Source organism: Lissotriton helveticus, chromosome 9 (genome assembly GCF_964261635.1).
Source record: "Lissotriton helveticus chromosome 9, aLisHel1.1, whole genome shotgun sequence".
In the NCBI taxonomy this organism is placed as follows: domain Eukaryota; kingdom Metazoa; phylum Chordata; class Amphibia; order Caudata; family Salamandridae; genus Lissotriton; species Lissotriton helveticus.
This window is the reverse complement of record NC_136070.1, coordinates 406,140,381-406,156,477: the sequence shown is the minus strand read 5'-3', so window position 1 is coordinate 406,156,477 and position 16,097 is coordinate 406,140,381. Positions and strand designations below refer to the sequence as shown.

Here is a 16,097-nt window from a genome sequence, read left to right as displayed (position 1 = left end):
CCCCGTTCACGAAAAGAGAGAACAGGGTAGGCGCCATGACGCAACCCTGCCTCACTCCCGTCTCAACAGGGAAGGGTTCCGTGACATCTCCCTGGCACCCCCACCGTACCCGAGCAAACGTACCCTCATGTAACCGGGCGACCAAACACAGCAACTCAGGGGGCATCCCTAGTTCCTACAGCACTTGCCACAGTTTGTTGCGGGGCACCAAGTCAAAAGCCGCCCTTAAATCTACAAAAACGGCATAAAGAGTACTTTTGTCCAAAACCACAGTGCGCCAAAATAAAATATTGAATCGAAAGACCTGGTCTATGGTGCTGGTCTTGGGACGAAACCCAGCCTGGAGGTGACTCAAGATGTTATCATCATCCATCCATGTCTGGATTTTTCCCAAGACCAGCCGTCCCATGATTTTTTGGACAGAGTCGATCAGGTTGAAGGACCTATAATTGCCTGCTAGTGACTTGTCCCCTTTTTTAAATACCGGAACTATTTCCGCACATTTCCATGATTGTGGGACTTCCATCCCCTGGGCAATGGCATTTGCCAAATGCATAATGTACAACCGCCATCTTCCCTTGTTGTGTAAAAACAGGTCGGCGGGGACACAATCCATTCCAGGTGCACGGCCCGCGGTCACCAGATCTAATGCTCTGTCCACATCTCCTACCGTGAATACTGCTTCATTATAGAAAACGTGGACACGCGTTTCCTCGGTACAACCTGCTTCATTAGCGGCGTATTGTGGTTTAAAATAATCAACCCATGCACTTTGGGCAACAATATTTTGGGGGATCTCATGTTGTCCATCCCTATCCCATTTAAAAAGGTCCCAAAAAGCTTTTGGTTTCTTAGCTTTACAAGCTTCTTTGAGGTCCTGCCATCTGCACTCTTCCCATGCTTTTTTAGCAGTAAACTGTTTGTGCCTATAGTTGGCTCTATCCGCCTTTACTTTACTTGGATCCTTTGTTTTTAATGCTTTGGATAACTCCCCCCTGGCTTCACGACAGGAGCCGTCATACCAACTCTCGGCTCTACGAATTTGCACGCTTTTGCCTTGACGAGACTTACAGAAGTAGCTTTTTAGACTAATAAAGTAAATATCATGGGCATCCCTAAAAACTCTATACGGGAGTCCATGACTATATTCTTCCTCCATAGTCACCAGGACACCTTCCAAGCCAGCCTCAATTTCTGTAATGATGTCCTGATGTTCTACTACCTGGGACCACTTTAGGCGGCGCTCATCATTAGTTAGAACTAAGTTCGACTCAATGGGTCCCCTAGACATTTCGTCCACCTTCTTTAAACCCAAATTAAACACAGCGGTGATGGGATTATGGTCACTCTCAATTCGGTCCACTATCTCCATATCAAAAAGGGTGTACCACAACTTGAGAGGAACAAGTAGATAATCTATATGACTTGCTCTATTACCATTATCAAACGTTGCCTTGCCCATTCTATCCGATGGTGTACGGCCATTAGCTGCCCTCAACTGATGCCCCATACAGAGGCCCTTCAATTGAATTGCAGCCTCTGTCCATTTTCTTATGGGATTAGTGTCAAGCTGGGGAACTCCCCATCTACTATCCTCTTCATCTGTTTGGTGCATATCGTCAGGGCCCAATGGCTCGAATGTGGTATTAAAATCACCTGTTATTATTGGCAATACATTTCCAGGGGTTGCCTGAAGCATTGTATCCAAGGCTACTACCACCTCGGATGTCTTACCTCCTGGGAGACCCCTAGCATAGACAGTAAAGATGTTTATTTTCAAGTTCGAAGGGAAGCAAAGCCTAACGGTAGGAATATCGCAGTTTGGCCCGGGAAGTAAGTGGCTATGACAGTTAAGACTCTGCCTGACCCAAATAACTACGCCCCCATAGGGCGACCTGGGTGGTTTTTACCTGCGGGGGCATACAAATTTAAATAGCCCTCTTTAAACACAGGATCTATCGCCCAAGTCTCCTGGAGCAGACAAATGTCAAATTTATCGATAAATTCCATCCAGGCGGGTGAGTTAAGTTTAGTCCACACACCCGTCACATTCCATGAAATGAACGATGTTTGACATACCACCCCAGCATGACCACAAACTAATTCTCCTGAATCTGGAGAACTCTCGGGTGCTTGGTATTCCTCACTCTGCATGGAGATTGATCACACTCCTGATGCCTCATCTATGTTTCCAGTACCTATCATGCTAGAACTGCAGGCACCTTTCTCTATGTGTCTGCAATCACGGGCAGTCACTTCAACTACCCTCTTATCACACCCATCCTCACCTGTGACTGAAGACACAACACTTAATACGGAGTTTTGGGGCACATAGCGTCAGTCACAATCACCCAACCCCGACAAAGCCTCAAACCTATTAAACAGCCTTATATTATCCAAAGGACATGCATTAGTTGGCTCTCCCAGTGTAAAAATGTCCCTTCCAATGGGTAACCTAGGGCCATAGAAATATGATAGGGGGAGAGTTTGTATCTCGGGGGACCGATCAGATCGTGGCCAGCTACAAATGTAATTAACACTTCTCCAGTCTTTGAAGTTAATAATGATACAGTCCCCTTCAGTCGACTTAGGGCTCCTTCCCAACCAGTTCACTCTCCTAGCGAACAGAATTTCTGTAAGAATGTTCGGTGGTAATGGACGATACTTGTTGAGCCAGAAGACACACTTATTTTTCAGCTCCCCATAGGTTTCTCGCCTGCCCTGGGCTACTGGAGGTACTCCCACTAGTACTACCACATATGGTGCTGATTCTGGTGGGAGATCAATAGTCGGTAAGGTAGCCACAGTACTTGTTACACACCCTAATGATGGATTTGACAAGGTTGCTGCTGGTCTATTCTCTGCAACATGAGGCACTCGCTCCGTCCCCACTATGTTGCCAATGCCTGGCAGTGTAGATGGCGGTGGTGCCAAAGAAGGCACCATATTGGCTGCCTCAGACACTCTGGCCCCCCCAGAAGTGGAAGAATCCAATGGATTTTGAGCTATTGGTGATTTTCGTTGAGAGTTTGGAACACTACATGTGTTCCAATCTGCTTCTGGACTGTTGATAACGAGAGTTCCAAACACACCAGTCTATTTTCAATAGACTCCAACCAATCATAAATTGGGTTGCATAGCTTCTTAATGGTTCCCTCCAGTTTTTTCCAAAATGGTTGACCCAGATCAAAATGTGACTCATTCCTCACAGGTACCTGTGACCCTCCATGGCCTTCATTAATAGGTGGTACAGTCTGAGTTTGGCTACCAGGTGACATTACTACTGCGACCTCCTATGGAGCAATTTTTTTGGCACACTTTGCTTTCCTTCCCCCAGCTTGGATCGGTGGGCCGGGACGTTTGCTTTTCGCTAACATCCCCCCTTCTAACTGTGCCGGGCCTGATTTTAAGTTACAGGCTGAGCGAGTTTTGATGTTAGGTGAGGGAACTCTTCGAGCACCAGGATGGGGGAGCAAACACATAGATGAAGACATGCTTAGCTCGTCAGTGAGATCTAGGTGGGGAGAAGAAATGATCTCCACCACCCCCGAGGGAGGGAGTGATCCCTGGATATCGTTCTGCAGAGGCAACGGTGATCTTGCTGTTGCCAGATTCCCCAAAGATGATCGCTTATCAAACAGGGTATCCAAGGATAGTCTTTTTTCCGTAAGTTCAATATCCTTGGCAAGGGCTGACGATACCCTAATCAAAAAATTATCAAGTGTTCCCATTAGAGAACCTCCTGTAGACTTTCTGCCATTAAGGGCTGCTTCTGGTGAAGTCGCCATACTCTCTATTATGAGGTTACTACTCCTCCCGTCCATATGGACCACACAAACAATGGTATAACTTGACACTAACCTTGCGCCTTACGTTCTTACAGGAGATGTTGGTGGGGTGGCCCGTCCCGTCCTTGTTCGGTCTTTACCGGGCTTAAACGGGCCCGGGCTTCGCCCGCACTCTCCCACGCGCGACTCGCGGGGCGAGAGGCGTTCCTCGTATTTCAAGCGCCTCCGGGCGCTGCAATAGCGTCACTCGTGCGCCGTTGCCGCCGGGGCACCTGGGGATTGTGGTCCCTGCCCTGGCCGCGGCGCTACCAACAGGAGAGAGCCGTTCCCCTCACGGCGATACCGGGACAGCACAGGAGTCGTGTGCAACAACAGCCGTTCCCCTCACGGCAAGAAGAAAGTTTGTGGCGTCCTCTGTCCGCAATTTTAATGAATGCTCCCACTGAGCGCTCGGTGCTCCTCGTATTTCAAGCGCCTCCGGGTGCTGCAATAGCGTCACTTGTGCGCCGTGGCTGCCAGGGCACCTGGGGATTGTGGTCCCTGCCCTGGCCGCGGCACTACCAACAGGAGAGAGCCGTTCCCCTCACAGCGATACCAGGACAGCACAGGAGTCGTGTGCAACAACAGCCGTTCCCCTCAAGGCAAGAAGAAAGTTCGTGGCGTCCTCTGTCCGCGATTTTAATGAATGCTCCCACTGAGCGCTCCTCTTATTTCAAGCGCCTCCGGGCGCTGCAATAGCGTCACTCGTGCGCAGTGGGCGCCGGGGCACCTGGGGATTGTGGTCCCTGCCCTGGCCGCGGCGCTACCAACAGGAGAGAGCCGTTCCCCTCACGGCAAGAAGAAAGTTTGTGGCGTCCTCTGTCTGCAATTTTAATGAATGCTCCCCGATTATGTCACTATTAACAGATATTTGGTATTATTGTATTCATTTTTTTATTTTTCTATTAATCTTTATTAGCATTTTCTCTCATATAAACAAATCAGATTGAGCAGACAGCAGAAAAACGTACGTAATGTTATCCACCTCCCTCCCATCCTCCCTACTCCCACCCCCCCATAGCTGAACCATACTTAGTAAAAAATAGATTTCATTGTCAAATATTAAAAATTAGATAAAATGTAAAGCAGGATATTAAACATTTCATTATTCACAATTCAGATATGACCAATTCATTAGAGGTGCCCAAATAGCCAACCCTTTAGCTTGTAATTTGCGGCCTTTTCTATAATATATGGCTCTTTCAAACCTGTATATTGCAAGAAGTCTTTCTAGCCATTGTTGGCCCGATGGGGTAACAGGACCGAGACAATGCATAGCTAAACATAATCTAAAAACTGTCAAAGCAATAAATAGAAAGGACTGGCTCAAGGAAGAGGCCACCCCACCCCTTATAGAATCAATTGAGGTGATAAGTCAATTTCTCTGCCCAACATAGTTGCCAAAATACTGCTAACACTGTGTTTCAAAGTGTCTACAACTGGACATGTGGCAACATATGTATACTGTCTGCTGCAGGATATTGACATCGGGGATAAGTAGAAACTGGTCCTCTACCCCATTTACCAATTTTGGCAGGTGTTTAATATACAAATTAAACCATGTTTTAAAGCATTATAATTGTAAATGAACCGCAATGAAAGATGTCTGGGCCAAATATAGTGAGTCTTCTATCTCGCCAGGTTCAATCTTTAACAGATTTTGCCATCGATCTATATGTTTGGCCAGATCGTCAGGTATTAGCTCAATCAGAATTTTATCCAGTCCCCCTAAAGTACTTGAACCTTTAAGTATTTCATCCACCAACCTCACCCTAGAAAAGCCACAGTGGCCTCTCATCTTTTTACTTATAAAATCTCTTATTTGGAGATATTTAAAAAACGGTTGATTGTCTAATTCAAACTTATCCCTTATGACGTCAAACAGTGACAGCCCAGACTCATTTGTAAGATCTCCAATTATCTTGACTCCTTTATCATACCAGCATTTCATATGGCCATCATTAAAAATATTTGGAAAACAATTATACTTATATATTGGTTTGTAAGCATTAATCCGCTCAAGACCGAGTTTTTACGAACCGAGGTCCACACCTTAAAAGCACAAATTAAAAATTTTAATTGAACCCTTTTGAGGTAATTAAATTCTATGTGCCGTAAAAGGCACCCTTTAGCCTCTGTTCCCAAAATCAACTAAAAGGGAGAAACAGAGGAGCCTAACCTCAATGTAGTCTTTTTCATTGAGCAATATTTCCATTTTCTGTAGCTTTGCTTCCCAATGATATAATTGAAGATTTGGAACTGCCCCCCCGCCTCTGTCTCTAGGCATAGTTAGTAATTTAAGTGCTCTCCGAGGTCGACAAGTAGCCCAGATAAGCTTAGAAAAGACTTGATTCATTGCAGTAAACCAGGCATTATATATTGTCAAGGGGATAGCCCTAAAGAAATCTAAAATCTTTGGCAGAAAAATCATTTTGATGGCATTACATCTCCCAACCATCGTAAGCTTAAGGTTCCTATTGTATCCATTTTAATGCATTTTCAACATGCTTTTATCATTTGATGATGCCAATTCAAATTGAGACGTTAATATCAAATCTATCAAATATACTAAAAATAATTCCGCGAAGTATATAAGAACATCGGTCACACATTAATGAATTTGGAATAAGTTGTTCAAAAAGTGCGGTAAAGTGCATGTATGCTGGTGTACTATTTTTTTAGGTATGTGTGGAAACAGGTGTTGTGTTTGTTAAGTTATTTCCCATGAAAACTATAGCGGGTGAAAAAAATAACAATTCTACAACCTACACATTCCTAACTTCACACATAAAAAATTGGATCCAGTCAAAAGTGCGTGCAAATGTATACTTGTATACATGAATCTGAATGTAGTAAAACATGCATAAATTATGCCTGAGTGGCATTGTAACATATAATCGAATTAGCAAGACATCAACTAGGTCCAAACACAGGGATGAATTAAGCTTTTCTTAGTTAACACATCTATCACAACATCTCTGTAGCTGGGTTTGAGGTATACAAATACGATTCATACAGGTCATATATTTATGAATCTGCCCATTGGTATCTCAGCGGATATATTTATTAATCTGCCCATTGGTATTTTGTGGTTGTAGGCTCTGTTTAATTTCTGCCTAACATTTGTGTCACAACTCTATTCATTTCTAAATGATGGCAACTTCGAGCCTTTTTCTAATGGGTTCCATGTCAACTGCAACATATTACTTGACTCTGTTCTATGACGCGGGGCCTTCTGTGGTACGGAACTGGCCTACCAACTACAGGCATCTACCTCTCAAAATGCTTTGATCTTTGAATAAAGGTCTGATACATTTAGGCTGACATGGATCTTGGGGCTAATCCCTTTGTGATGGAACAATCCTCGTGTCAGTGCCATTGGTTATGCTGTATATTATTGCATGTTGAAGGCTAAAATGTGCATTACTCCTACATGTGTGCAGGGTTTCAAGGTCATCCACGTGACCTCTCAATTATTTGTTATGAGCTACACCAAGCCATGGTTTATCCTCTATTCATGCTGCAGGGTGCGAAACTCCTGGGTGCCATCCTGCCTATGGAACCCTAGAATTCTCCAGGGCAGGCACGCAAAGTCTTCACCTAGCCTCTGGGACAGGTAATTACAAATACATGTTTTTCATGTTACACAGATTTTTTAATACGTGACAACAGTACCTTGTCTTGTATATGTTTTTCAAAGCATCCATTAGTAGTTCCCATTTGGGGGACCAATATACATGTTGTATGTCAGTCAGAATATAGACGTATAAAATATCAACCCGCACGAAAATATATTCTGTAATTTGAAAAAACACTATATTGTCAAGTAGCATGTATTTAGGTAAGTGCAGATTTACCGTTCGTAGATTTTATATATATATATATATATATATATATATATCTATATATATATAGATATATATATATATATCTATATATATATATATATCATTGAATAAAACCCACTTAAAGGACAGGTATAGTTCAGAGAACACAAATCTGAAAAAGCCCTGTACCTTTTGCTCTTTCCAGACAGCCTTATTTTTAACATGCCATTGGCTAAGGGCTGTACTGCCATGGTGAGGAGAAAGGGCTTGATGTTTCTTTTTTGTTTTCGTGCCGTTGGCCAATTGAGGTTTAGAGCATGCCATGATTTATGGCATGTGATTTTTGCATTGAAAACCAACATGGGCACATTTGGTGGTTTTAAGCATTTGAGGCAGAACAATAACTCAGTTTACAACAGTTGTGTTTTTCAGTGAATTTTATCTTTTGTTTATGGTGTTTGAATTTTACAAATCCTGGTGCTCCCAGCCTTTGGCCTGGTGCAGCGGAGTTGGCTTTAGGAACAAAGGTCTGGGCCGGTGCCCAACTCGGCATGAGGAGCACAATCACAGTGCACACAGCCAATAGCTGTGTACAGGGGGAAGTTAAAAGCAGACAACCATGGCCCATGCAGAGAAGAGCGGTGGGGAGGTGGGGGTAGGGGGGATTTCGACAGACAGTGAGGGAAAATTAATTGTTTATTTAATGTTCCCTCGCCTACACCCATCGTCATTCCCCCCCCCCCCACCCTGCCCCAATGCTCCTACCTGTATGGACCGTGGCTGAAAGCAGAGGTTGACCTCCAACCAGCTCCTACTTCCAATTCACCGTAAATGGTCCACCCATGATGCGCACAGCTTTTGGCCGTGTGCTGCAGGGCTTGGACACAAGAACTTGCTTGCAACCAGGCCATGCGCCCAACCCACTGTGGGAGGACATCTACTGGTGCGCAAGGGCAACAGCCATTCATAGTCAGAGCTGTGTGGGTAACCCCCGCTATCCATTAGGGAGGTGCCATAGTAACTGGCCTTTGGCCGCGCCTTTATTTTTTTTTTCCAAATTATGAATCCTAAGTAGAATTTGTGCCTTGAACCTTGCCGGAGAATCACCCTTCTGTTTTCTGACTCGCAAATAATCTACACCTAAAATGGCAGCAAGGGGCAGCACTGCTGAGCAAGTACAGCAATCCCAATCTGCCATTGTTGGTGCCAAGGATTGGTGAGTCTGAAAAGGGACTCGAAAATCTCGTGATTTTGTAGGCTTTTTTTAAACTTTGAAGGGGGGGCTCTAAGCGTCTATCAACTATTGAGTGAGGGTTAGGGATGTGCCTACCCTGAGCCTTAATATAATCTTTTTTTATATATATATTTAAGACACGGGAACTAAGGCCCACATGCTGAAATGACTCCCACTAAAAAAATATATATATTTTGAGACAGCAAATGATATCTTGACTGGACAAAAAAAAGGACCTCATCCAGTCAGTTCCCTTTTTCTAATTCCGGATTCTGAATAATCTGCAAATTTCAGCTTGCAAAGATTTACAAAAATGTAAATTGCTTAAAGCCCACTCAACCTAATTTCTCAAAAACCACCGACAAATTTAAAAAAAAACAATTGTCAAAGTAAGTAGATTTGCCTTTAAGAATAGTAAATCTATACTTACCTATACATGCTCACCTTCATGCTGTAGTTGCAGTTGATGTTGTTGCAAATCGATATTAAAAATTCTGTATTGTGGTAGAACGCCAATAAAGTGTTAGAATATGCATGATCTCTAAACTATGTTTATTTCCACTTTGTCACACATTTGTTCATGAAAATATCGATAGTAGGTCCCAAAAACTTGATCACATGTTTTTTGCCTTCCCATAATTCACAGCTCTTTTTATTTGTTTTAATGTTCGGCATAATGCAGTTTTCTATCGTGTGGTTCGTGCAAAATGCAGTGTTTTCAACAGAGCATGTGTGGAGCTTCTAAGAACGTTTTATTTCCAGATATTACAGGTGCAGTTGTTGCTTTTCCAGCCCGTTCTGCATATGTTAAATCTGAACAGATGCCAGGGGATGTTTGCATTTGTCCACCCATTCGCTAGGAGAAGTCTATTTTCTTTCTGCGATGTAGCGCTGCTGCTACTCTGGGCAAGCTGAAGAGAATATAACACGTTATTATCATAGCAAGCCACGCCACTGCGGTATGTCAAAACTGAAAACCTGCTAAATTATGCAGCCTGTTTTTCTACTGATAAATGAACCTGCCCTGCAGCGTATATTAGCATCAGCGCTATTCAGTCGAGCCAGCCAAGCAATCACTGAAGCAGGGGACCGCTTGCCAAATTGTGGTAAATCACTGGGGTGGGAGCCACTGTTTACATGCTCGGTATTCAAGCAGGCAATATTTCAGAGCATAGCAAACTTTCGAGAGAAGAAATCGTTTGCATTCTTTTGGCATTTTGAAAGTTGCCACATTGTTGTAAATTACCGTGCAAGGTCAGCAATGTTTACTGCCAAACAAATGCCAGATTATTTGGATTAAGGGCAGAATTATGTTTGGTTATCTAGATTAGGTCTGTGCTTCCTTCCATAGTTATGCACTCATTACCCCCAGGTCCCTCCGTCCTCGACACCTTCATACTAAACAAGTGGAGATGACCCTCTCCCGACAGAAAAACACAAGAGGAATGCTGGGACACTAATACTGCCCCTCCCCCCGGGAGTACATAAGCAGTACTTACCCAGCAGACCTCCTGTTCTTTTTTTCTGTCTGTCGACAGAGTTGATGGTGTGCTGGTGCTGCTCCTGCTGGGCTTGAGTGGCGGTGCTTCTCTTCTCCCCCCGCCCTGCTGCCTGGCTGTGTGGGCGTGGGGTTCCCTGGACTGCCTCCTGGCCTGCCGGGCTTGCTTGGAGTCAGTCTTTATCTGGAGCCGGTGTTTGGATTGGAGAGTTCCCGGCTTTGCTGTGTGCTGCCTGCACCTACCGGCCCTTTGTGGCTGGTGCTGGAGTTCCCGGTTGCTTCCGGGTCGCGGGCTGGGCTTCCCGAGCCTGGCCGGGGAGCCTTGCCTTGCTGGATGGGCTCCTGATGGACTTCTGCTCGGCGGTGCTGTGGGGGCCTTGTTCCTGGGGTTGGCCCCCCCTCCTGGTGAGTCCCGATTTCGGGATCCCTTTTTTCTTCTGCCTGGCGCTCTTGTCCCGTTTTCTTTCTGTTTCAGGGGCCCGGCGCTGGCAGCAGGAGGTTCCTAGCCTCGCTTCTTGGGCTCTCTGTTCGCAGCACTTCTCTTCCTGCCCCGGAGGGTGGGGGGGCTGCGGGGTCCCCCGCTCGGCCTCTGGTGTCATCTGCGGTGATTGCGAATATTGTCTGACAGTCTCGTTCCAAGACAGTGATTTCTCTTTAATACAATGACATTATTGGCATGTGGATGTATATGTTGTTTCGCAGACCTCACTTTCGAAAGTGCCCTGCCTTCGGTTCAATGCGCAACCAGAACGAGCATTAACTTTGAGAATTGTTGGCGCCTACAGGCCTATAAATGCTTCCCGTGCCGCTGGCAGCGCTGGAATGTTTCCTGTTGCTGGTATGCGGGGGCCTCTGCTGTCTGGTTCGGGGGCCGCCTCTGGTGTCCTCTGCTTCATTCCTGTCATCTCGATGTGGGTTTGTGCCTGGGGTCCGGGGCTGTGTTTCTTCAGTCCCTGTGGATCCATGGGAGCTGTGTGGGGGACGTTCCTTTTTTAGGGGTCTGATGACTCAGTGGACTGATGCTTCCGCAGCAGGGTCCTGTGTTCGGATCTTGGTCTCAGGTTCAATTCCCGGCAGCTCCACTCGGCCTTTCATCCTTCTGAGTTCGATATACTGGGCCATTACCTGTTCCCTGCCCTCTGTTGGCTGCTCTTTTCCCCGCCTTGCAGCTGTGCTCGTGTTTTTCACTTTCTGTCAGTGTGGTTGGAGATTGCTGAGTGTTTGTGCCTGTTCCCTCGGTTTGGTGTCCTTGGCGGGCCGTGTGGTCTTGGGCGCCGGACTCCAGTGGGCTAGTCCTTCGGTGTGGCTGTGCCTTCTGGTCTCCTCCTGTGCCCCCGCCTTTCCCTGGCTCGTCCTTTTTTCTGACGGTTCCTGTCTTTTCACGGAGGCTTTCTCCAGTGGCCTGTGCTGTGTTTGCATGTGCCCTGGGCTTTTTGCTCGAGCCGGGGGTTGGGTTTTCGGGGTGTTGCGCACCCTAGGTTGCCTTCAATTTTTTGGAGGGTCTATGTGGCATCCTTCTGTGGCGTGGTGCGCTGGGGTGTCTTGTTCCTTTGCTGCATGTGTGTGTTTTTTCTCACATTTGCGGTGGGGGCCTTGTTGTGTTGTTGGCCCCCGCTCTGGCTGTTTTCACCCGCACCTTTTTTCTTCTAGGTGCTGCGGGGCACTAGGCTCCGTTGTTCTTCTTGTGCCTCTGGTGTCGCTGGCGCTCCTGCCCGTGGGTTCGAGTCCAGCCGCTGCTATCCTGATGTCCGGTGTTGGTGGGTCCTCTGTTCGGCTGCTGGTGCCGGTCCTGGGGTGGTGACGGGTGTGCCTTCTGTGTTTGTGGCTTGCCTCGGGTTGGCGTGGGTTCCGGTCGCCTCTGTGGTGGCTGGTTCCTTTTTTTTCGCTGGCTCTACCTTTGCTTGCTCCTGGGGTTCCCTGTGTTGTTGGGGTTTTCCTGCGTGCTTGCTTGCTCCTTGCTCTCTGCTGCGTGGCGTTCCTCTCTTCTTTGGCGACGGCCTGTGGTGGGTGCGTTCTGTTTCCCCCTCTGCTTCGGGATGCCTACCCCGCCTGGTGGTGGGTCGGTGTTCCTGCTCCTCGGGCCGCTGCGGGGGTGGGGTCCTGTGGGCTCCTCTGGTTCCGGTTGGCCTGCCGTGCTGTTTTCCCTTTGTGGCCTTGCCTCAGCTGCGGGCTGGCTGTTGTGGCCTCTGCTCCGCTTGGGTGTCCTGGTTCTTCGCTTCCTGGCTTCTATGTGGTTGGTCGCCTTTGGGGCTCCTGGTTCCTGTCCTGGTCCTGTTCCTCCCGTCCCTTGGGCTGTGCCTGGTTCCGCTCATGGGTGCTTGCCTGTGTCTTGCCGGAGGCTTTTTGGGGGGGTCTGCCCCCTCTGCCTGCGCTTGGGTGGCTTGTGCTGCCTTGGGTTCGGCGGTTCTGCTTTGGCCCTGCCTGCTCCTGTTCTCGTCTGTTCCCTGCTTGGTGCCTGTTTGTGGTGCCTGCCTGGGTCTTCTTGTTGGTGTGGGCTTCCCTTGCTCCCGCTTGGGGCTTCTGGTGTTGTCCGGGGCTTTTCTGTGTGCTTGGCCTGGCTGCTTCTGCGCTGGCTCCCTCTGGGCTGGCTTTTGGCTGTCTGCCCCTCCTGTCTCTGCCGGGGTGCCTGCCTGGTTTGTTCCTGACTGGGGCCTCCGGGCTGCTGCCGGTTCCTGTCATGCCTCCTGTTCTCCGGGTTGGTGTGCTGTCCCCGTGCTCCGCTGTCTGCTCTGTGTTATGCTTGGTCGGGCTGGGTTGGTCCCTGCCTGGCCTTCTGGGGCTGCTGGGGGCTGTTGGCTTCCGGGTCCGTCTCCTGTTGGGGGTGTTTGCTCCCTGAGTTGTTCTGGTCTCGTCTGGTTCCCTTGGTGGGTGCCTGGCTGAGGTTTTGGCTGGGGCGTGCCACTCCTGGTTGTTGGGCTCCTTTTTGGGCTCTGCTTCCCTGCTGGTGTCCCTTTGGGTCCTGGCGGGGTGTTCTGCGTTGGGGCCGCTTACTGGTGATTCCTTCTGGGCCTTCTCCTGCTGTTGGTTCTCTTCCCGGGCTTGTTTTCCCGGTGTTGTGGGCCTGTGTGGTGTTCTGTGGCTGCGGTTCTGCCGGCTTCTTGCTGGTTGTGTGTGGCTTCGGGCTGTGCCTTCTGGGTTTTCGGGCTGTGCTGACCCTTTTTGGCCTGCTCTGGGGGTTTGTTGCCGGCCTTTTCCGGGTTCTTTCCTGGTTCTGTGGTCCTGGCTCGCTCCTTCCTCCCTTGCTTTCCCGGGCTTTGTTCCCGGTGTGGGTCTGTTTGGTTGCCCCTCCATCTATGGTTGGGGTGCTGTTCTGTGGTGCTCGTGCCTCTGCGGGTCCCTCCCTCCTAGCTGCGGGTTGTCTGTGGTTTCCTGCTGCTTGGTCCTCTGCTCTTCTTCTGGGGTTTGCTTGGGCCTGCTGTTCCTCCTGCGTGGTCGGGTTGCTTGGCTCTGGTCCTGGCTTCCTGGTTCTGTTGGGGTTTGTTGGCCTCTTTTTTTGCGGTTTGCTTGGCTCCTCTCCGGCATTGCTGGGTTGGGGCCTTGTGGTTGTGGTCTGGGTGCTGTGCTCCCTGGGCTTTCTTTTTCCCGCTGCTCCTGCCCTTGCTGCTTGCCTGGCCTGGGTGTGGGGTTCCTGGGCGGTCCTGTGTCTTTTGGGCGCCTTCTTTGTGCTGCCCTCTATGCCTCGTTGGGCGGCTGCTGGGGTTTCCCAGTTGCTCTGTGCTCCCCTCCTGCCTTGTGTTCCTTCCCTTTGGGGTTGGGGTTTTCTGGGCTTGTGGTCGCTTTCTTTGTTCCCGACCTGGTTGAGTTTTCTTTGTTGCTGGTTTCCAGTCTTGTTGGCCTCTCCTTGTTTGGTCGGCTTTCGGCTGAGTTCTGGGGTTCTTCCCCATCCCTGTCTTTTGGGTCGGGTTCTCGGTCCTGTTCGGCTCCTGGGTGCCTGTTGCTTCCTGGGCCTCCTCGGCGGGGTTTCCTCCTCGGGTCTCTTGAGCTCGAGTCCTTTCTTTTTGGGAATTTGGCCGTGTTTCTGGCCTGTGCTTCTCCTTCCTTTTTGGGCTGGGTGCTTGTGTCTGCGTTCTGTTGGCCTTTTCTTCTTTGGCTTTCTTCCGGGTTGTCTCGTCTTCCTGGTGGGTCTGCCTGGCCCTGTGCGCCTTCCTGCTGGTTTTGGCCTGGGCGATCTTCTCCGGTGGGTTGTTTTGGCTGGTCTTCATGTTCTGGTCCGGGTCCCGGTTTCCGGTTGCTCGGGTTGGCGGCCTCCTTTATTTGGAGCCCTGGGTTTTTCTTTCTCTCCGGCCCTTGTCCCTGCTGTCCTGTTCTGGGTTGCTGGCCGGATGTTTCCTGCGGTCTTCCTTTCCTCCTTCTCGGTGCTCCCTTGGGTGGCTGCTTTTGTTGTGGTTTCCTGGGTGTGCTTGTGCGTGCGGAAGGCCGGGTTTCTGCTTTGGTATTCTCCACTTGTTTAGTATGAAGGTGTCGAGGACGGAGGGACCTGGGGGTATTGTCCTATTACTTACCGGTAATCTTCATTACTCCGGGTCCCGTAGTCCTCAACACCTTCATACGCCCCTCCCTCCCGGGCGGCCGGCCTTCCTGTCTGGGCTTGTTAGTACAGGAGGTCTGCTGGGTAAGTACTGCTTATGTACTCCCGGGGGGAGGGGCAGTATTAGTGTCCCAGCATTCCTCTTGTTTTTTTCTGTCGGGAGATGGTCATCTCCACTTGTTTAGTATGAAGGTGTCGAGGACTACGGGACCCGGAGTAATGAAGATTACCGGTAAGTAATAGGACATTACAAGTAGTGTGTAGTGTTACTTCTGTTTGGTGCTCAGTGTTAACAGGTCTCTGCATGATTACAAGTGTTACCTGGTGTTGTATTACCACACCAGTCAATTCCTCCCGGAGTACTACCACTTGTTTTTTTTGTCTTCTCTAAAAATTACTGATTCAAATGTGGCTTTAAACCCATCGTTTTTATTGTACTGATTACTGAACTGTAGATTTCTTTATTGATAGTATTTTCCAATTATATATCTAGTCATTAATGATATGCAATACTGCCCTAGAAAAACAACTTACAATTCGTTTCCAATATACTGATTTATCTGTTCAAATGTATACTCAAAACTAATGTCCAATAGAAAAAAAAAGCAGGCATGTTGCCATCCTTGTAAAGTGACGTGAGCACACTTTTTGAGAATTCTTGTGGTCTGTAGGTGGGATAACTTCACCTCATGCCTCAGAAACTCTTTCCCCAAATTAACCAGGGCACCTCTGGGGTCTTCGCCTGGGCCTGGAGCTCTATCTGTCTCCTCGACCTTGAAAGGTGGAATATCGTTTGTATCTTGCAGAGGTCCAGCTGGGTAGGGCCTCTGAAACCTGAATTGAAACAACTCAAGAATTACCATCAGTGTCAAAAAGTGGAGTCGTTCCTTCTAGTTTACGTTCCTGTCCACTAGGATCTTCAAACTCCAAGTGCATAAGGCTTGGTTGTCAGCAGAAAGTTCACACTGCCTTATATATCTATTGTGATCCTCTGAAAGTTAGTGCCTTGATATGCTGTTTCCCTTGAGCAGTAGCCTCTAACCTCATTTCAACTTTTACTACATCAGGGATCAGATAAGTTGTGATACAGGATTTACATTAACACCGTCCCATTTTCTCCTAACCTAACTGCTTAACTCTGAGACACAACTCTCCTCCAGATATTTTATTGTATTTGCTTGTT

At 48.1% G+C, this 16,097-nt stretch overlaps 1 protein-coding gene across 3 annotated transcripts in view; it reads left to right on the top strand.

Annotated features, from left to right (window-relative positions):
* The window catches only part of BEGAIN (brain enriched guanylate kinase associated), a 951,845-nt gene that overhangs the window by 172,749 nt on the left and 762,999 nt on the right, over nt 1-16,097 (top strand). For 2 of the 3 annotated variants that reach the window (XM_078662070.1, XM_078662069.1), the window contains exon 2: nt 7,354-7,443. The exons of the other annotated variant lie outside the window; for it this stretch is intronic. In XM_078662070.1, the coding sequence (XP_078518196.1) occupies nt 7,354-7,443 (90 nt within the window). The remainder of the gene's footprint in view (nt 1-7,353; nt 7,444-16,097) is intronic. 3 annotated transcript variants of the gene reach the window in all.